Source organism: Diplotaxodon limnothrissa, linkage group LG20 (assembly GCF_057381915.1).
Source record: "Diplotaxodon limnothrissa isolate DT_005_m linkage group LG20, D_limnothrissa_male_GT1.1, whole genome shotgun sequence".
Classification (NCBI taxonomy): domain Eukaryota; kingdom Metazoa; phylum Chordata; class Actinopteri; order Cichliformes; family Cichlidae; genus Diplotaxodon; species Diplotaxodon limnothrissa.
In genome coordinates this window covers 19,200,162-19,222,525 of record NC_140615.1, presented here as the reverse complement: position 1 = coordinate 19,222,525, position 22,364 = coordinate 19,200,162, and the positions used below count along the sequence as shown (strand labels likewise).

Sequence of the window (22,364 nt, the reverse complement as noted above, 5' to 3'; positions counted from 1 at the left end):
ACAAAAAAGACAGAGGAGAAAGTCAGAGAAAAAGAAGAGAAAAAGGAGACATGGGACCCCAAAGACAGACCCACTTGTGTCCTCCAGCAGACAAACAGAGTGAGAGACAAGCAGACACTCAGGGCCAGGTGGCTGCAGTTAAAATAAAGGCAATGTAACTTCTAATGGTCAGTTAAATTTTTGACCAAGAGCTGCTGTGGAAGCTGAAATTAATAGGACTCGCTCAGGACAAAGGACAAAGGCACATCAATCTTCCACTTTTTAAACAGAGTACAAGTAAAATAATATTTTGAAATGATAAAATATGCTTCATTTTTTTTTTTTACTAAGATTTAAGGTGTTTTGACACTGCAAGTGACTAGTGCTCTTCAGAATGATATCAATCATTCTAATCGACACATCAATATTATTTTCAAGGATAAGAAACCCTTAATTGTATGGTAAGTTCATTCTCTTAACTTTGGATATGGTTAGGCTAGCGCTATATCTCTTGCTTTTTTTTGTTTTTTTGTTACTTAAGTTAAGCTAAACATAAACATCAAACTCTTAGTATGAAGAAAGATTTTGAAAAAGATTTTTAAAATGCTCAAATACACAAATCTGAACTGATACCCTTCTTGTGTCAGTCTGCTAAATATAAATGTACAGCTAGCACACTGTTAGCTAGGTCTTGATTCTGATCTTCTGCTCTTGATTTATCCTGTTTAAAATCCCCATCGGAGCAGTAGCTTTAAAAAAAAAAATGAATTTATTTATTTTACATGAATTACATTTAGAATTTAAGTAAAAACACAATAAAAGCATTTAATAAATGATGAATAACTGATATTATATTTTAGGCTTTAAGGTGCTAAATAGTATGTGTCATCTGAACAACTTGACAAATTAGTTCAAATCCCTACTTAGCTGTTTTCGCTCTGCCCCACAGATGCCTTTTTGAATCATGCATCTTTAATTGCCCAGAGTGATCAAACCCAACTTCTTCATGCCCTAAGCCCCTTGATGTCATAGATTTTAACACTGTATTCTTAAAAGCAGCATAAATACTGTAAGACCTATGTTTTTAATATTTATATTATGGCATGGATTCAGGTAAGAAGCAAGTTAAGAAAATGCTATAAAGATGACGTGAGAGCACAAATTGATATAATCATTTGACTGGTATGGAAGAAGGTTGACAAATAGCCATGGAAAGGAAAACATGGATTAAATAAATATATTTATAACTTTGTTTAGATAGATGTTGTTTTAGGTAGTTTATTTCTACATCTGGATCTGCATGATGTCATTGAAAGTGGACATCCCTAACATAGACAAAAACAGCCCTGGCTATGAGCACAGAAGTCTCTTCTAGCTGTTGCTTAGACCTGTTGTTTATGAAGGGAGGCCAATCAAAAGAAAGTTGGCTTAAAGTGAGGGTAGTGTTAAAGGACGAGTTTCTTTCAGACAGGACCTCTATGACCTGAGAGGTTGTTATAAGACAGCAGAATAGGTCATCTTGAAAATAAATTGGTGCATTTCATTTAATTGAGATATATCACCATATCATGTAATAACCACCTAAGTCCTTTGTGTTGCCTGCATGTATGATCCATTCTGGATAGAAACACATTTTTCAGAAGCTACACCACATTGTTAAATAAGCAGAATAGATCTTGTTTAAAGTTTTTAACTATATCACCATCCAAACCATGGCACTGCACTAATTTAATAGCAATCTGTCTGACAATTGAAGATTAATTATACTGGGGTAACATCATATCTGGATTAATTTAGCGTCAACTAGACATCCACCTGATCTTGTGTGTCTCCAACACACAAAAGTGAAAAATAAATAGTTTTAAAATGAGTTGGCTGATGACATGTTTCTGTCAGTTCTCACACATCGGTCACACCTTACAAGACAAAAACATTCAGTAGCCACCATCACAAAAAACACTAAAGCTGCAGAAACTTTACATCACACACACTTGGCATATGTGTCTATATGGCTGTTTGTGTGTGTGCAATCTGTTGGGCTGGTGATACATTATGCATGGGAAAAACACTCATACCTCAGCACACAGGATCACAGGCATGCACACACAGATGAAGGTGTTTGTTAGGCACAAATGGAGAAAGAAGCAGGAATGGTGAGTGTGTTAATTCAATATACAATAAAAGAAGAATTTTGCAAGAACCTATAGCAGTGACCAAACACACATACACACATAAATAATACATGCATGCAGCAGAGTGGACCAGAGTTATCTCCACATCGTGCAGTTTGGAGTCTGAATTCCGCATGCATCGGGCAGCTGTCAGTCATGGGAGCTGTTTGTTAAAGAGAGCTGCTTTATAAACACAGCCAAACTGTGAGTCATTCAGTCAGCACCCCAACACGTGTGCTCATGCACATGTGCAAAGTGTTCTGTGTGCCATGCAGCAGTGACAGACAGGAGAGCAGAGTGACAAGAATGATGACGATGAAGTTGCTGCGGGATGTAAAATAACAAATCTTGCAAAACAGAAAAGTGACATCATGAAGAATCAGCAGGTTAGAACACTATGTGATTAGCTAGATTACTAGTAAGAAAAGAGTGAAGCTTGGGTGTCAGCCCTGCCACAGAGAGAGACAGTCAGGTCATGCTTAATCAGATCTTTGTCACTTACACTCTCTTTCTGTCTCTCCCTCTCTCTCACAGACATGCTCGCACACAAACACACGCACAAGTGAGTTTTACGAGTGCACTTCAAGGTGGTGTATGCGTGCATAAACACATTCCTTTGCCATAGCAGTTGGTCCATGCACCCATCTCCAACGCCCAAACAGAGGAAAAGAAGCAGCATGAGCTCAAAAGAAAGAGAGACAGTTTAATGCAAATATACTGACAGGCAGAGGCAGACAGAGCCTTATACAGAGACAGTTTGGCCGAATGAGATCGGCAAAGAAAAAGCTTCATGTTCACTGCAACACCTACTGGAGTCCCAACTGTGATTATGAGAGGCAGATGGTCAAGCAGCTGAATGGAGTTCAATGCTGCAGTTGGCCAAACTAGGAGAAGTCTCTATATATGACTCTGGCTCATATGATAGACTGAGAGACATACAGATGTACAGACAGACGGTCAAGCGGTAGGTTCAGTGCTTATCTGTTTTTCCAAAGAGCATGTCAGACAGTAGAAAAACACCTCATGCAGCCTGAGAAGGTTTCAGAATGTTACTTTCTCACTTCGTCAGTGCTCGGTTTGTTTTCATTTTGTCTCCATGGTAAGAGTAAACTTTCGAGTATATGACGCCCACCAGTGTGACCAGAGAGGCCCGGAGGTCAGGGCACTGCTGTGTTACTTATTCCTCTCAACCATTTCTTTTCTGTCTCTCCCTCTCTCCCTGTTGGCTCTTTCAGCAGTGCTTGATGGAAAAACAATGATGGTTAAAGTACGAGGAGAAAAAAGGGCGCTGGAAGATAGAGAGGCAAAAGAACTGCTGATGAGAAGAGACTGCAACATAAATACTGGGAGAAGCTGTGAGGTAGATGACTGGTTAATGGTTCTTATTTCCCGAATTGAGGCCCAACTGAAGAGGCATTCACCCCTGGTATAATGAGCTGTAATCCATGGTGACACCTTGTGGCATTAAGAGCATCTTTTCTTCATATGTCATATGCTCACATCCCATTTAAGGGTGGAGGCTGATGTATTTTTTTAATTTTTAATTTAAAAATTCTTTACTAAAGAACTGAATGGATTAGAGTAAAATAGCTTATTGCCCTTTGTTTTTTCCCGACAAAAGTAAACTTAAAGGTTAATCTCTTTAATGGGACTTGCTCATGGAATTAACTAACTCAGCTTGAAATGAAATGAAACTGGATCCATAGATCACTTCTAAAGATCCAGAGGAATCTCTAAGATCCAACACAGCTCAGGTGAATGACGGCAATAAACAAAGACTTTTATCATTTTTATATCTCCACTTATTATTTGTGATATTTCCTTCGGATTTGCCTTTGCTGTCTTCTCATAGAATTGGTCAGGGAGTCAGTGGTGTCAATGTCAGGGTGTAGGCACACCATAATTCAACAGGGCACAAGTCTGGTTGCTTTAGAAAGAACTTTGGGTAGTGGATTAGAGTCTGTCCCTGAAACAAACTGTGGATAAGCAGCAATGCTGGGGGACAGGCCACTCTGTTTGGATAGCACATGGGCATCTGCAAGTAATGTGAATTTGGTGCTTTGGTCCAATCAGACAACCAACCCCTGGCAATGAAGAGGACATTTCCCTCATCTTAAGAGGTCATTAAAAAAAAAAAAGGGTGATAATATAAAACAATTTCCTGAATTGTGACAGCTTCACTGCCAACTTAAACTTGTGGTCACTCATAGTATTACAATCCAAATCTCTTTCACACTGTTAACAAATTAATATAAATAATCATAGAGTAAAACTGTTTACAGGACAGCCACAACTACTACAAGGCCAATTTTACCTTAAATATTTTTTAAAACAATTTTCAGTCCATTTGCCCCAGAAAAGTATGACTATCCCAGCTGACACTGGACGAGTTGCAGGGTATAAACTGGACACTGCATCAGGTTTGCACTGGCATAGAAGAGGAAAATACTGAAAAAAAAGTGGGGATTTTATTTCTAAAAAAATGTCACTATAAAAAGATTCATTTATACCCCTTGTAAGCTGTTATAAAATCCAGTTCTAGCTATGTGTTATGTGTGCAACTACGCTTGCTTACACACCGCTTGTGAAAAAATAAAAATGGTGCTCACAGATTTCCAATTTCCAATAAACATTCAAATTACTGTAACACAAAGTCAAAAGAGAGCCATGACTTTGATTTTCCTCCGGATTGTGGGTGTAAAAGCACACTTTACCCACTGTAAGCAGGTTAGAATGCGGACATTCACTGATAGCAGTAATGTCTACAACCAAAGAACATCTCAATACTCACAAATTTCTCACAAAAAATGGTTAAGCATTTTTATCACGATTTTGACCAAAGGGACTATAGATGGCATATTAGGGCCACATTAAGAACAGAAACATTACTGTTAATTTTGAGAATAAAGTCAAAATCTTGAGATGAAACTCAAAAGACAAAAGCTAAAACACAATTTTGACTATGCAAGTTGTAGAGCGTATAGTAGCTGTGGCAGTGTTTGATTTGAAATGACAACTTAAATCTCAACATTCTGACTTCATTCTCAAAATATTATTTTAACTTTTATTTTAATAATATTTAATCTCAAAATCTCTTTCTGTAATCATTACAGAAAGCACTTAGAGTCCGTGGTAAATCTTTAACAGAAGAATCAGCATGCATTAGCTGAATGGTAGCATTTTATGGCAAAATCTTGGCCCACGTAAAGAAAGTGTTGTTTTGTTTCAGTTAATACAGAGGGAAAGATTCACCTTGACTGGCACATGCATAAAGAGCCATGGCTGAATACTCTTCCAGGCACATTACAATATGTGTTAGCACCATACTTTCATTGTTGGTTCACCTGACCTCTCGTTTAAGAAAAACCCTTTCTGAAATATATATATATATATACATTTCTCTGGCTTAGGCTTGTGACACATTCGGATTCATATTTTCTGCATAAACCAAGCTGGAGTTGAGAACAATGGGAGATTTTATTTGACCACTGGATGCCTCCAGACAGCACAAAGTGATTCAGAGAACACAACCTGGGTCACATCAGACTCAAAGTTAATGCTTGGTCCTTCACATTCTCTCCCTGTTCCATTTGTTTGTCCAAATCCATTTTGTTTCCCATCAGGGGCTCAGCCACTACAGGATGGCTGCAAAATGTAAAAAGTATGTGTCACGCTGCTGTTGAGTAACAGATTTGGACATAACAAGCTATTCGAATTAAGGTAGAAGACTAGAAAAAGCAAGCAAATGAGCTAGCAGACCTAAAAACTTGCTTCATACTTGGACTGTACATCACTCCTTCCACTCCTCTACAACCAACTTTACACCAAACCAATGTTCTACTTCCAGTGTTGATTTTTTTAACATGCTATATTATAAAGTGTTGAAGTGAAGGATATGTTTCCAAAGTACTTAAACAAAGGCCAGGTTCCTCCTACTGTCTGCACAGGGTGATTGTGACAATGAGGTGTCAACAGTGCTGCCTTGGGCCTCTCTGTATTTACACCTACATGTGATGAGAATGGTGGAGAGGTCGTCAGCATGAAATGGAGGAAGGGAAGGATGGACGGAAGGGAGCAAGAAAGGTAAAGAGAAGCAACTGAGAAGACGGTTGATGACAATCAAATGAAGAGACAGCACAAACACACACATGCATGCACGCAGTCACGCAGACAGGTATACGAGCACAGGTGCACACACTCACACGCCAACAGAGAATACACACAAGTCAAACTGCAGCTCTCGGATATGTCAGCAAAGAACACGTGTTCAAACAGGCTTTCACACAGACGTGCAGAACTGACATACAAAGAAATCAAGAGAAAAGATGGAAGGGTGATTGCTATTCTAGTAAGAAAATGGAGGATGACAAAAAGGGATGAGGTAAAGGACAACGTAAGGTCCAAGAAAACTGAGAAAAAAAAATTAAATGAAGAGAAACCTACTAAAGAAATCTTATCAGTATGCTACACAAGAGCCTGTATTTAGATCTGATAAAATCTAAATACCACTACAAAAGAACAACTCTACTTATGAAGAACAATTAGAAAACATTTCACATAATATTTCTGCAAACAGGGAACCTGTAATATCTCATAAATAAGGAAGAAAGACAAGAAAGAGAAAACTGCCATTGAGAGAGAGAGAGAGAAAGGGGTGAGGAAAAACAAAGTGGACAGAGAGAGAAATCAGGACTTTTTGGAGACGTCAGGGGGCCAAACTTGTGACGTTGGAGCTGGAAATACTGTTACAGAAATAACCAGTTGACAACAATTTCAGCACCGAACAAAAGTGAGAGAAGAGGAAGAAGGAAAGCTAGAAAGATAGAGGCAAAAGGAACCGTTTCTTTATAAAACTACATTCTTAAAAAGAGCAGTGTGTTATAGGGCTTTTATACTCGAAGGTTTACAGTATTGCTGAAGCCACATGGAAGCCTTTTGTTAATGATAATGAATTCTATGGCAGTGAAAAATATTTGTAGCATTTTCCAAAGTATGTAGAGACTCAAGAATGTATTAGAGAAGTACTACATTGTGTTGTTGTTCAGAGAATAGAAAGACACCTTTACAATAGAGATTTTTACAACAGAGGCAAACCACAGTAACTACGCTTGACCTCAGTCACGGACAAGAAATAACACATTGTGCAGGAGGAGCTGTTATCTGCTCTCTAAACTTCAGGATGCATCCGTAGCTTCTGAGAATTATGCATAACAAACTCCTTGTTTTTTTAAAATCTGAGTCACTTATAAAAGTGTTGCATCTTTTGCATCAGGGCACATCAGACAGAGAGAGAACAGTTAGCTCCCTCCTGCACTGACAAACAACAAAAACAGTCTCTGGCCTGGGACCAGGAGTGGGTTGGGACCAGACCAGACAATACCAGAACTACACAGCCGTGGCAGGATTGGGTGCTGTTTGAAAGGGAGAATAAGAGCAAAGAACAGAGGACACATTGCACACAACACGAGTAGCGAGCGAGCCGGAGGGACACAACCATAGAGAGTCAAAATACTGCAGTCCACGTGCCGTGCAGCTGTGTGGCAGTGTGTGGGTGGTTGAGTGGGTGCGAGTGTGTGTTTCTGTGTCTCTGAATGAGTGTGTGAGTGTGTGCATGTATGCACGAATGCTTCTGTATGTGTGTACATGCGTTCGGCGGACTCACTCCCAGGGGCTGGGCTGGTATTGGCTGTTGCAGTAGAGAGAGCTACGTGAGAGGGGGTAGAGATAGTGTTTACGTCGTGGAGCTGACTGAGCACAGAGGAGCGCCGTCTCACCGCTCCCTGAAACGAACCGCTTCGCTTGAACGTGCTCACTACCTCCATCTGCAGGACAGAGATACAAACAGCATCATTCAGTAAGGGCAGGAAAGTCCAGTCTGAGTGTGTGCGTGTGTCTTTGGTCCTTTTAAAAGATTCTCCTGTCACAGACAGAGTAAAAAATTCTCTGATTTCAGTGTATCATAACTGATTCATGAATATTACTAACAAAATCTGTGCATCTACACACTACGCACTCAGACCAAACCCTCTTAATGAAAAACTGGCCACTTTATGCAAAGACAGGCACTTAAGCAAAGAGTCTGGGCTGGCTCTCTGACACTCCTTAGGAGGAGACTGCTGTCGTTTCCCTGTCTTAAAGTCCGCTCTCACACAAAGTTGTGCAAGAATCAATCAAAGCAATCAAGCGAATCAGTGGCCTGTCTAGTTGCATAAGCTTGCGTACAACATGTAAATACTCACTCCTGCACGCACAAACATATACACACACATACACTCACACCATTTATCTCCTGTTATGTTTCTGAGCATCTAAAATAGCACTCTCAAGGTAGAGAAGGCCATTGTGTGATTGTGACTTTGTGGAACAAAAAGGTTAGCTGCGTTGGGGAGAGAGAGAAAAACAAAAACCTGAATCATTATGTTTGGCACAATTCAGAAGAGCACAACAGCATGGATGAGAGAGACTGACTTTTGAAGAGTAAGAACAAATCTAAAATTGTAACTCTCAAAGAAGAGTCAAATATGCAGCACTTCTTTCTTTCCAAAAGTCTCTTTAGTTAGCGTGTGACGGCCATGATACTAACAGTTTATTTAGGCAGTAAGAACACTCCCATAGTAATGTGGATTTTATCATGCTGCACATGATTAAAGAAGTGCAGCTCTTTGTGATTACATACCACATCTTTTAAAGATTCCCCAATCTATCTGTAATTAACCTTAAACAAACTGCTTGTGGTCATGACCAAGTGAAGCTTCTGGCTGACATGTCTAGAAATCTGTTGGTGAGACTTTTGGTTAGGGCCTGGTTAAACAGTACCTGGGTCTGGATACGGTTGAGGCCTCTGAACCAGAGGATCTGTCCACGGCGCAGCTCTCTTTCTGCACAGTCGATCTCCTCCTCATCCTCTGCCAGCTCCTCCCCTTCCTCCTCCCCTGGTTCTAGTCCCAACCCCGCCTCCTTCAAACACGGCAGTCGCTCTGCAGGAACTGTAGCAATCACCTGGAAGCCAGATTTGTAACAATGTTACTTGACCAGAACAAACCAGAGTGACAAAATAATGAGCAGCGTGTGTGCTTTTCCAACCTTAGTTCACATGCAGTGGTTTATTATTTAACTGTCAGTTTTAGCACAAAATAGCTCTGAAGTGTTCTCTCAGGCAGTGTGAATATATTTCCTTAGCCTCACCTTGGAAAAAACCAGGTCTGCCAGCCTACACTTGCTTAGTGTTGTTTGATTCAGCAGGCTAAAGAGCTACTTACCTGCCCCCAGAGCAGCTCTCCAACTCCCACAAACAGACACCAAAGCCACTGCTCGATGTTGAGAGGAGCACAGCTGAAGGGTTTCCCTCCAAACTGCACAATCACGATCTGCAGCAGAAACACAGGAAAAGAACTCATTACACATATACACAAACAAAGCAGAAAGCAGTGCTACACCATGTAGCTCTGCTCTATCCATCACTAACTTTCACACTTCTTAGCATATGACACAAGTCCCATGATAGGGGCAGAGTTCTCATGCCACCAAAACTTACAATCCCAACAAAAAGGGGAGTCCTAAGGGCTTAACACTGAGCCCTATTTCATCATGCCCAATTTCATCTAATCTTGCAAACTAATTAGGGTCGAGCTTGGTTAGTACATAGATGGGTGATTACCGTTGAATACCAGAGCCTATTTGAGTGGTTGTGGCTTAGAATGGGTCAGCAAACAAAGAAAGTTTGTAATTGATCCTTGGCTCCACAAATCTATATGCTGAAGTATCATCAGGCAAAGTACTAAAGCAAGAGGTTCGTACGGAATCAGCCATTGGTGTGTGTGTGAATGTGAATGTTGTTGTTGTTTTTTCTACTCAGAGGACAATGTCTGAACATCAGGCTTTTCAATATGTTAGTGCTAACACTGATAAGTAAAAACCACAAATGATTATATTAAATAAAGGATGATATTACTTTCAGGTTGTGATTAATGTGGCAGAGGTATGTACACATACATATGAGGTCAGAATTACTAACCTCCCACCCAGAAAATGTCTGTTATTAAAGTAACTCTCAGGTGTTGTTAAATGGAACAAGAGAATTTCAACACAGCCAAATATCCTAGTTTTATGTGGATGCTTATATTATTTTACTTTGAAGACAGAAATACTTTTTTTTCCACAAAAAGCAATCATTTGCCTATAGTTTTTGCTCGATAACAGCCCGCAGTCATTTGTTGTCTCACTCATGTCTCCTGAGCAATCCACGCGGACTCTTCTTTGGTGAATCTCTCAAGCTCCTCCAGATTTTATGATCTTCTGGCATGGACCTTGGTCCACGAATTTTCAATGTGATTCAAGTCAGTGCTTGGTGCAGGCCAGCCAGTAATATTCACTTTGGTCTTCTGGAGGTATAATTTGGAACATTGTCGTGGGGGAAGGTGACAAAGTGACAACCCAGACCCAGTTTTGCTTCTGACTACTTAAAGCTTTCTTTCAAAATCTTTACATACAGTGGGGCAAAAAAGTATTTAGTCAGCCACCGATTGTGCAAGTTCCCCCACCTAAAATGATGACAGAGGTCAGTAATTTGCACCAGAGGTACACTTCAACTGTGAGAGACAGAATGTGAAAAAATAATCCATGAATCCACATGGTAGGATTTGTAAAGAATTTATTCGTAAATCAGGGTGGAAAATAAGTATTTGGTCAATAACAAAAATACAACTCAATACTTTGTAACACAACCTTTGTTGGCAATAACAGAGGTCAAACGTTTACTATAGGTCTTTACCAGGTTTGCACACACAGTAGTTGGTATTTTGGCCCATTCCTCCATGCAGATCTTCTCGAGAGCAGTGATGTTTTGGGGCTGTCGCCGAGCAACACGGACTTTCAACTCCCGCCACAGATTTTCTATGGGGTTGAGGTCTGGAGACTGGCTAGGCCACTCCAGGACTTTCAAATGCTTCTTACGGAGCCACTCCTTTGTTGCCCGGGCGGTGTGTTTTGGATCATTGTCATGTTGGAAGACCCAGCCTCGTTTCATCTTCAAAGTTCTCACTGATGGAAGGAGGTTTTGGCTCAAAATCTCACGATACATGGCCCCATTCATTCTGTCCTTAACACGGATCAGTCGTCCTGTCCCCTTGGCAGAAAAACAGCCCCATAGCATGATGTTTCCACCCCCATGCTTCACAGTAGGTATGGTGTTCTTGGGATGCAACTCAGTATTCTTCTTCCTCCAAACACGACGAGTTGAGTTTATACCAAAAAGTTCTACTTTGGTTTCATCTGACCACATGACATTCTCCCAATCCTCTGCTGTATCATCCATGTGCTCTCTGGCAAACTTCAGACGGGCCTGGACATGCACTGGCTTCAGCAGCGGAACACGTCTGGCACTGCGGGATTTGATTCCCTGCCGTTGTAGTGTGTTACTGATGGTGACCTTTGTTACTTTGGTCCCAGCTCTCTGCAGGTCATTCACCAAGTCCCCCCATGTGGTTCTGGGATCTTTGCTCACCGTTCTCATGATCATTTTGACCCCACGGGATGAGATCTTGCGTGGAGCCCCAGATCGAGGGAGATTATCAGTGGTCTTGTATGTCTTCCATTTTCTGATGATTGCTCCCACAGTTGATTTTTTCACACCAAGCTGCTTGCCTATTGTAGATTCAATCTTCCCAGTCTGGTGCAGGTCTACAATACTTTTCCTGGTGTCCTTCGAAAGCTCTTTGGTCTTGGCCATGGCGGAGTTTGGAGTGTGACTGTTTGAGGCTGTGGACAGGTGTCTTTTATACAGATGATGAGTTCAAACAGGTGCCATTCATACAGGTAACGAGTGGGGGACAGAAAAGCTTCTTACAGAAGACGTTACAGGTCTGTGAGAGCCAGAGATTTTCCTTGTTTGAGGTGACCAAATACTTATTTTCCACCCTAATTTACAAATAAATTATTTACAAATCCTACCATGTGGATTCATGGATTTTTTTTCACATTCTGTCTCTCACAGTTGAAGTGTACCTCTGGTGCAAATTACTGACCTCTGTCATCATTTTAAGTGGGGGAACTTGCACAATCGGTGGCTGACTAAATACTTTTTTGCCCCACTGTATGCTTCTTTCTTCATAGTTCCTTCCACATTGATGAGATTCACAATTCCAACCGCTGAATAATATTCCCCCCACCGTGTTTCCGTGTAGGAAAGGTGTTCTTGGATTGTACATCTCGCTTTTCATTCTCCAACCAAAAGAGTGTGTCTATTCAATTCTATTCTACTTATACAGCGCTAAATCACAACAGTCACCTAAAGTCGCTTTATATTGTAAGGTAGACCCTACAGTAATACATACAGAAGAGCTAGCTCTATGGCTAGAATTCTAGTTTCAGCTCATCTTAACAATGGATGCATAATTGTTATGACTGCCGTCGTGTGCTGGGGTTCTGACATGTAAATGTGAGTGTGCAGGTGCGCCTCCAGGAGTGGTGGATCCCGAAGATGGTGTGCCCGGATTGGATGCTGCTCTGGAGGCGGAGTAGAAGATGGCGCGGTTGAAGACGGCAATCCATCCATCCTCGGTTTTACCCCAATCGGCTGGGGCTGCGTCATGCCCTGTGTTGCTTTGTGAATCCAGGAGGAAGTTGGGCACAGTTTTCTCATGTTTTGTTAGTCAGGAAGGTAAGTGATTATTGTTTGGTTATTTTTCTCTGGGGCTAGGCAAGCAGTTGCTCCTCTGAGTTAGTTTCCTTTTCTTTGTTATTTTGGCATGGGTCCACCCCAAAGCCTGAGTGACTCCTATGAAACCCGTTTTTGTTTCGTTCCTGTAAATAAACCATTCCTTATTTTAACTGATGGTGTGATGTGCTGCTTGGGGTCGAACTGGGGGTGGATCATTCCTCTTGCTGCGGTCGGGTCCCCTAGACCGGCCGTAACAATAATCTTTTCTCAAGGTTGTCGATAGTATGCTGCAGTCTAACTTGAACTCGTCTGCAGAAGTGGTTTTTCTTGGTCTTGTTAACCTCTGGGTGGTCTTGGGTCGATTTGTGCCATTTTTCATTGTTCATTTACACGCCATTTGCACTGTGTTGAATGGAATATAGCGAAAGTCTGCAAAAAAAAGTTCGGTCACATTTACTGTTAAAATTTCAGTATGACTTCCGGAAATTAGCTTCAGTGGCTAAGCTACAGACAAACTTACACTATCGGTCCTAGTGGTCGATTTGTGCCCCATTGAAACCCATTATAAACGCTATTTTTCACGGCAAAAAAATTACGGTCAAATCGATCGTGATCGGTTATGTTTCCGTTTCCGTTTGCAGTACTGGCCTTAGAGTTGTAATTTTTTTATTTGTCCACCGGGTGGCGCCCTTGCTCCACATTTGACCCCGGGCTGGAAAACAGCGGGCTGCTTAAACAGACCTGCGGGAAACGAAGCCTCATTTCCGGCGTGCAGCAGCGGCTTCGGGCGGGCGGGACCATTTTCGGCCCCTAGGACCGTTTGAGGGTGCATTTTTTTTTTAATCAACAGGAAATGACGTATTTGTTGTGACGTGGTACCGGACGTGTGTGTTGGAAAAAGGGGTCCGACGCAACATGCCCCGGTCATCGTCGGGAGTTAACCCGGGAGGATGCACTGATTTCGGCCTAGAGGAGGAGCATTTGCTGCCTGGAGACCATTTTCTGGTCCTGAAAAAAAAAAAAAAGGCGATCGAAATGAAGGTTGGTGCCAATCTTTAGTCCATCTAAAGGCCTAATTATAATAACAATCAAATATTACTTCAAATGTTTTTTTTTTAAAAATATTTCGTTTTGTTTTGGGGGGCTAAAAAAAACGGTGTGCTCATGTAATTAAACTGCGATTAAAAGGGTTAAAATCCGCGAAATGTAATTAAAACTTGACATGAATATTTCAAGGAGAAGTAGGTCTAAAAGATTGGCTAATTTAAAGTGGAAAAAAATATTAATATATAAATTTTTTACAGCGCTTTTTAGGGCGTGGTCGATTTGTGGCTCTAAGCCCGATAGTGTATGCATTTTTCTAGGACCCCCCAGAGGTTAAAGGTAAACCTTGTTAGAGAAACCATAGTTGGCAAGCACAGCAGTAATGCATATCTTGTAGCTGATCACCAGGTTTGCACAGATCTTAAGAATGATTCTGGGAAACGCTCCAAATTCCTTAGTTGTCTTGGCTGCCACTTGACAGCTTAAAGCTTCAGCTCCCTCCACAGCTTTTCTACAGGACTGAGGTCTGACTTCTAGATAGACCTTTATGTGGTTCTTCTTTAGCCACTCCTTTGTTGGCTTAGTGGTGTGTTTTAGGTTACTGTCATGCTGGAGAACCCATCCATTGCCCATTTTCAGTATTCTGGCTCAGGTAATTTGTCCTGTACGCTTAGCACAAATACAGCCCCAGAGCATAATGGTTCTACCTCTGTGCTTGAGGGTGGGGATGATGCTCTTTGGATCATAAAAGCATTTATATTGCTTCATTTGACCACAGCACTTTATTCCAAACCTTCTCTGAATCATTTAGATGGTTACTGGCAAATTTAACACAGGCGACTGTGGCTCAAGAGATGGCAGTTCGTCTTGTAATCAGAAGGTTGCCAGTTCGAGCCCCGGCTCCGACAGTCTCGGTCATGGTGTCCTTGGGCAAGACTACTGGTGGCGCCAGTGTCCGGCAGCCCTGCCTCTGCGCCCCAGGGCAGCTGTGGCTACAATGTAGCTTGCCATCACCAGTGTGTGAATGGGTGGATGACTGAATATAGTGTAAAGCGCTTTGGGGTCCACAGGGACTAAGTAAAGCACTATACAAATACAGGCCATTTACCATTTTTTATATACATGTGCCTTCTTGAGCAGGAGGACCTTGTGGGTCTTGTCGCTGCAAGATTTCAATCCATTATGGTTTTTTCATCATTTGTCTCTGCTGTAGTAAATAGGCAAATATCAGCAAATAGGTTTGATAATAAATAATATCAACTCATTAATATTGTTAGATTTGTATTGTTGATTGTCATTTATGCTTAGAAATATTTAACCATATATGCTTAGAGGTGTATAATCATTTGTAGATAGAAAGGATGTCTCATCCTATTAACTCTGTGTAGAGGGGGGTGCATACATTCCTCTACTCAGAGTGTCCTGGCATGGATCACACTCCCTAGGAGAGTTTATCTTCTCCTTATTGATTTATGGTATAGCAAACACACGTATATCTGTTTGAGTATAAGAGCCTTTTGTTCAGACGTCCTGGCACCAGCCTTTGGGGAGTCTTCACAGGGTCACATCTTGACCTCACACACACACACACACACACACACACACACACACACACACACACACACACACAGTATTCTTTGTTCACATGTATACCTATGTAGACGTCATATGTTAATGAACCTATGCATATTCATGTAACCTCAATAAAAGAACAGTGGTACGGGAGAACGGACGAGAGCAACTGGGGTCAAGCGAAGGAACGGCGTTTGTCCGGTCTCTCCCGTGCACGAGAAACATGAAGAACTTTGCCTACTCGTGTCTTGCGTAATTGTCTTGTGTAATTATATTGTCCTTAACGTTCCAGCGGATAGGTTCAAGCTACAAACCTATCAAATATACTGGCCTAAAATGTATAAGGCCATCTGCACCCAAAAGCCTGTATCAGGCCAGCTCTGATAAAATGTCCTTTATTTCAGGGTCACTGACTTTGTACAACACAAAAGACTGCAAGTGTTTTAGTCTTATTGCTGCAGGGAAAACACTCAACATTGACAAATAGAATATGTTCCTGCTGCAGTGTGCTGATTTAAACGAATGAGATTTGAGTTTAATGGAGTATATAGTCACTGAACACTTTAGTAATTTTTTGTATTTCCCAGATTTCTTTGAGTGTGGATTCTTCTGATTCCAAAAACAATCAACTAGAGAAGAGGCTTGCAGTTGCCCTTTACTGGGAGATGGAGCTTTTTTGTTTGTTTGTTTTATAGAAACAGGAAAACATGGAGTGGGCTTTGAGAAGAGTGAGTGAAATCATATGACCTCCATATATGTGAAATATATTACTTTAACTTATCTTCAACCATCAGATGTACTGCTCTTGTGTCACCCTGCAAATATTTGTTGGTTTCTAAAAGCACACTTAGATCAAGTGACACGAGTTAAAACTTTGCATGAACTCTGAACTCTTCTACAAGTACAACCTCTTCTACTTTTTCCAGATTATCTGTGATACAGATAAAAACATCAACATTACATAATCATACAATGCTGCTCTTAAAACTGGATTTTACCACTACTTGAGTTGTGGAAACTTCTGGACCCCTGGAGATCTGTGACCCCTGGGCAGATTCATCTTTGGTAACTCAGACTTGATTGTAAGCTGAGAACAGGGAATCTCTGCCATATTAGGCAGAGCAGTCAGTCTGCCCCAACTTACATTACTGTGTAAAAAGATGTATATAATGTATAGAACTAAACTTTAAGAGTAATTATTCCAAAACAATATATGTGGCTTGCTCAAACCACTTCTTTAAGCTCAAAGTAAAGCAGCACTCTTATGTCCTCTAAGGTCTACATGCCTCAGTGGATGTACCAACAGCACTTGATCATTTACACGTGGAACAAGGCTTATCAGTGACACTGCCATCTTTGGACCAACCCAGAGAGTCAGAAATCACACTGTGAATACGATCCATCATATCACATATAATATCATTTTGTAGCTTTCTTACTTATTTCTTCCTCTTTCACCTCTCTCAAGCTGCTTCCACTCTTCAGATCTCTCTGATTTTATTTTAATACAAATCTGTTTTTTCATCACTATTATACCCCAAATCCCTGCTCCTCCCCTCAAGCCCCCCCCTCTCTTGTTTTTCTCTACCCAGGGTAACAACAAGCACCGTAGAGTTCTGAAAATATTCTTCTTCTTTCTTCCCTCCTCTCAGTCTCTCTTTGTTTTCTTGTCTGTATTTCTGTGTACACAGAGTTCCTTTCTCATTGCATTGCTAATGTGTTCAGCATGAGTCAATTGATCCAAATATGGACTGAATCTATAAAAGTGACCAAAACAGCAAAATAAATGACTAAAATATAAAACCCAGTTACAGTCTCACTTCTTTTGGGAACATTACTTTTTACCCCAAACTAAACTATGTTGTAATCCTTTACCAAACTGTTGAGAAGAGACATTCATTTATGTCTCACTATAAATAATTATGATACAAAAAATAATTTAGAGTTCTGGATATGGAAATGTTAAAATAAATCACATGTCAGTGACATGCCATTTATGTAATGAAGTTCCAGTAAAAAAAACATGTGTTTTGTAGACTATGAGCTTCCATTGCTAGTCTTGCATCTTAGAATAGAACTTAACTGAACCAAATGCAAATGGTCATTTTTAATAAGAATTCATCCCTCATACGGTTATTATAAAGGTGAGAACCTTAGCCATAAATCCAACCCAAGCTATTTTTGTAGCATGCTGTAAACACTTTAATTTCATGGACTTAAGTGTGACATTTTAACACTGGAGTCTGTGAGGTTTGATTCACTCTTGAAACAGCCACAAGTGGTCATTGGAGGAATTAGTTTTTGGCACTTGAATAACACAGTATGCTGTACCATAAGAAGGACAAAACATCAGCGGCTCAAAATTTCCTCTATGAAATACTAAAAGGTGTTAAAGGATTAACCTGACCTGCACAGCAAAAGTTCCCAAAACAATGGAGCAGAAGATTGGGTTAGAAAAAATGCCATCAAAAACATTTCTCTCTCCATGGATTTTGCGAGCATTGATCTCGTTGAAAAGCTGCATGAGGACAAAGGTGTTGAAGATAATGGTGTAGTGCTCAGAGGGCGGGGAGTGAAGCGGAGCATTACGACCACTGTCAATGTTGAACATTCGTTCGCCTGGAGAGCACAGAAAAAAGGAAGAAATAAAAGAACATTCAGACTTGGTCTTAGTAGTAAGATTATAGACAGGTTTAGGTTAGGGCTAGCATGGCCAATTAATTCGGGATGTTACCATGCTGCCAAAAAACAATTTTAAGTACATAAAGTCACAAAGAAAGGTGCAGTTGAGTGTGTTATATTATTCTAAAAATTTTCTAAGGTTTTCTTCCATATTGCCAAACCCTACTTCTGAACTCGCTAGTCCTCAGTGCAACACAATATTTTACCTCAATGATATAACACACTGTTGGCATTAAAGAAATTGTTCATATTTATTTGATAGATTCCAAACTGAGCATGTAAATGGGAATTTTCTTCACACATAAAAGTTATGGAGTTCCACAGGGTTCTGTGCTGGGACTAATATTGTTTCACTTAGACAATATTATTAGAAAAAATTATAAATTTTCATTCTTTCTCCATGAAACCAGATGATACAAATCAGCTAGTAAAACTACAGGTATGTCTTAAAGCCCTAAATGCCTGAATTTACTTCTTTAAAAAACTGAATGGCAATGGGCCTAGAAAGAACAACCATGTATTAGCTTATGCAGTGGCTCCTTTTAAAATCCAGAATTGAATTTAAAATCCTTTTCCTCATAAATTTTTTTTTAACAAGTCATACTTTAAAGAACTCATAGTACATTATTATCCAATCAAAGCACCAAGAATGCACGCTTACTTGTAGTTCCTAGAATTTTTAAAAGTACAAAGGAAGACAGAGCCTTTAGTTGAGGCTCCTGTGGAATCCAGTTTGGATGTGGAAGAAATACACTCTCTAATTTTCTGATGAGAAACTTGCCTTTTTGATAAAAAGTTATTGTTAGGTGACATGATAGGTGTCCTTTGTGTCTCTCTGTTCTCTTCCCTTTCCCCTCACTCTTAACTGGCCATGGTAAATGATTGCCCTACCCTGACCCTGGTTCTTCAAGAGGTTTCTTCCCGTTAAAAGGCAGTTTTTCCTTCCCATCAAATGTTTCCTAACAGGGGATGTTGCTATTTCTTTCTAATATTGTCGTACATATTAGCCTACAATACAAAGTGTTTTTAGGTGACTACTGTCGTATATTGGGAATATAGAAATAAAATGTAATTGAATTGATTAACCTCTTAAGCCCCAATGCCCCCCTGATACGGGGGCAAAAGGCAGGAGATCAGTTAGGCTTGGGGCTTAAGAGGTTAAGGTTAGCATAAAGGGAAGGATATCCTTAAGTTATACCCTTAAGTATCCTGAGCCTGTGTATCAACCAGTACTCAATCTGAGTATATAGCCTGTATGTGTGTTTATTTTTAAGTGTATTTCTGTACCTATGAACAGCAGGGTAAAGATGATGACCAGCTGGTACACTCCATGGCCCAGGATGTTCTTCATCATGGTCAGTGAAATGAGCGGGTTGTTCCGGCCATAAGGCTTTCGTAGCAACAGGGCCTCAGTGGGGGGCTCGGTAGCAAGGGCCAGAGAAGCAAACGTGTCCATGATCAGATTTACCCACAGCATCTGCACCGCCTTCAGGGGAGAGTCCTGCAGAGAGATTTGCAACCATGGGTTGGTATCACAAATCGTGCATAAAGTTCTCCTGCAGTAATTTATTTCTTCTACAGTTGGAATTACTAATTATTTTATTAATTGTCTATGTGTGTCTGCGTGGTAAAAGTAATCTAAAAGTGACTGTAAGGTTGCTGAGGACAGACTGTCTGCAGTTAAATTCGTTTTGTATTTTCCATTTGTTTTTATTTAGTTTAACATTTTTATCTTCAGTTAATTTCAGAGTAGGTTTACTAATTTAACTTTTGTTTTTATATGTGTGTGTGTAGGTTCTCGGTCATTCTGTCATGAATCGCTGTACGGTAGGCAGGAGTTGGACCCAAAATGCAGGCACTCAGGCACGAGGTTTAAACACAAAGAACTCAGCTTTATTTGCTGGCAGGAGTTAGGATGCCTGGGTCGTTGACCCAGGGTTTTTGAGTTTATTATATTATTTATCATTTCTAATCTTGGGTTTCTTTGTTAGAGTTCTCTTTTATGGTTTATGTCTCTGTGCATCGTTAGTTGCTGTCTCCCCTGTCTGCGATATCCCCGTATCCAGTCAATGTCTGTGTCTGTCCTGGTCCCACGTCTCTGTTCCCTCTGTTGCAGTGCCTGCGTGTGAGTCTGTGTCTTTAGTTCAGTCTGTGTTATGTTTCCTGTTTTATTTTGAAGGTCCATGTCTGATGTTAATGTATCTGGTTTCGCTTCCCCTTGTCTCGTTAGGCCTGATTTGCCCCAGCTGTGTTTCCCTCCTGTTACCCATTCCCTGCCTGATTGCTCCCTCTGTGTATTTAAGCCCTGTGTTTCTCTGTGTCCGTGTCGTGATCTACCCTCATTCATGCTGTGTGGCCTGAAAATATTCCTGCCTGCCCTGCCCTGCCCTGCCCTGCCCTGCCCTGCCCTGCCCTTGCCTGCCTGCCTGCCTGCCTGCACACAGCCGGACAGCAGGAGAAAGTCATACAAAAGCAAACTAAACTGGAAACTCACAAACTAAACTCACAGTGAGACACAGGGATATCCCAAGGTAAGTTTTCTGTTCCACATTCGGAACAGAAAACAAAAGCAGTGCACAGTAAACACCGGAGCCCAAGAAAACAGCCCAAACACAGTTCAGTTCAGGGGGCCGACCGTGCGGACGGCTACGGCGGCGGCGTGGAAACAGTTCAGGCGGCTGACCGTGCGGACAGCAACGGCGGCGGCGACTCAGACGAAGGAGATCTTGGGGAAGAGCTGGCCATGCAAGGTGTGGACGAGGAAGTGGCGAGTCAACCGCAGGACCAGACCACACGGCAGCTTAGCAGCTGCGGGACCACACGGCAGCTTAGCAGCTGCGGGACCAGAGGAAGCTGAAGCTGACGCTGCAGACGAAGATCTTCATCTTCGTCTGCAGCCTCGGATGAGGCTGGACCAGACGTGGATGAAGACTCGGATGAGGCTGGACCAGACGTGGATGAAGACTCGGATGAGGCTGGACCAGACGAGGATTAAGCTGGACCAGGCCGTAGCATCTTGGACCCTCCAGCGGAGACGAGGAGGTTCTGGCCAGGCTGACCTGAACCCCCAGCAGAGACGAGGAGCGGCTGGAGAGGTTCCCCTGAACCCCCAGCAGAGACGAGGAGCGGCTGGAGGGGTTCTCCTGAACCCCCAGCGGAGACGAGGAAGTGCTGGCCGGGCTCACCAGAACCCCCAGCGGAGACGAGGAAGAGCTGACCGGGCTCACCGGAACCCCAAGCGGACGAGGTAGATGGCGGCGCGGGAGCCGCAGAGTGCTTAATCTGCTCACTCGAGCCTCCAGCAGGAGCAGATGCAGGGCTAGAGGGTGTGGGGACCCCTGACTGAACATTAGGCTGACTAGGTGGGTGAGTGTGTGGCTGACCAGGGAACTGAATTGCTACAAGGGACTGAACTGAAGTCTGAACTGGCACAGGGGACTGAACTGAAGTCTGAACTGGCACAGGGGACTTTGGGGTCCCTAAGGACCCCAAAGCGCTTTACACTACATTCAGTAATTCACCCATTCACACACACATTCACACACTGGCAATGGCAAGCTATACTGATGGCTGTAGTGATGGCTGATGGCTGTAGTGAGAGTGGTGAAAATGGAGTAGGTGGTGGAGTTGATGACTGCACAGGAAAATGAACTAGGGGTGACTGCACAGGAAACCGAACTAGAGGTATTAATGACGATTGGGGAGAAAGTGGAGCTGGTGGTTGAGTAGATGACTGAGCTGGAAACTGAGCGGCGACTGGGCGACAGACTGTACTGAAGGAGACTGAAGTGCTACAGGGAACTGAACTGGTGGCTGCTGAGCTGCAGGAGACTGAACTGGGGACTGTAGTGACGGTTGTGGTGACAGGGACATGGGAGACTGAGCTACAGGGAGTGGAGACACTGAAGACGGAGTTATGAGTAGCAGGGCTATAGGCTGTGCTGCGGGCAGCAGTGACGATGGTGGTGGAGGTGTAACGGGTGGAGGAGTGGCCGAATTGGTTGCGGGCCGGGCGGCTAATGGCTCAGCCACAGAGTGCATTAATGGCAGGGCTATAGGTTGAATGACTGACTGAGTAGCAGCCTGAATGGCTGAGTGTAGTGATGGTTGTGGTGGAAGAGAAGCAGCTGGTAGTGTGGATGATGGAGCTAAGGGCGACTGAGTGGCAGACCGAACTGATGACTGAAGCAATGGTAGAGGTGAAAATGGAGCTTGTGGTGGAGTTAATGACTGTGCTAGCGGGGACACAGGAGACGCAG

At 42.0% G+C, this 22,364-nt stretch overlaps 1 protein-coding gene across 2 annotated transcripts in view; it reads right to left on the bottom strand.

Moving 5' to 3' along the window:
* The window catches only part of atp2b3b (ATPase plasma membrane Ca2+ transporting 3b), a 94,989-nt gene that overhangs the window by 548 nt on the left and 72,077 nt on the right, over positions 1-22,364 (bottom strand). For both annotated transcript variants that reach the window (XM_085344942.1, XM_085344943.1), the window contains 4 exons: positions 19,393-19,606; positions 17,831-18,042; positions 9,410-9,517; positions 8,967-9,149 (listed from right to left, as the gene is read on the bottom strand). In XM_085344942.1, the coding sequence (XP_085201068.1) occupies positions 8,967-9,149; positions 9,410-9,517; positions 17,831-18,042; positions 19,393-19,606 (717 nt within the window). The remainder of the gene's footprint in view (positions 1-8,966; positions 9,150-9,409; positions 9,518-17,830; positions 18,043-19,392; positions 19,607-22,364) is intronic.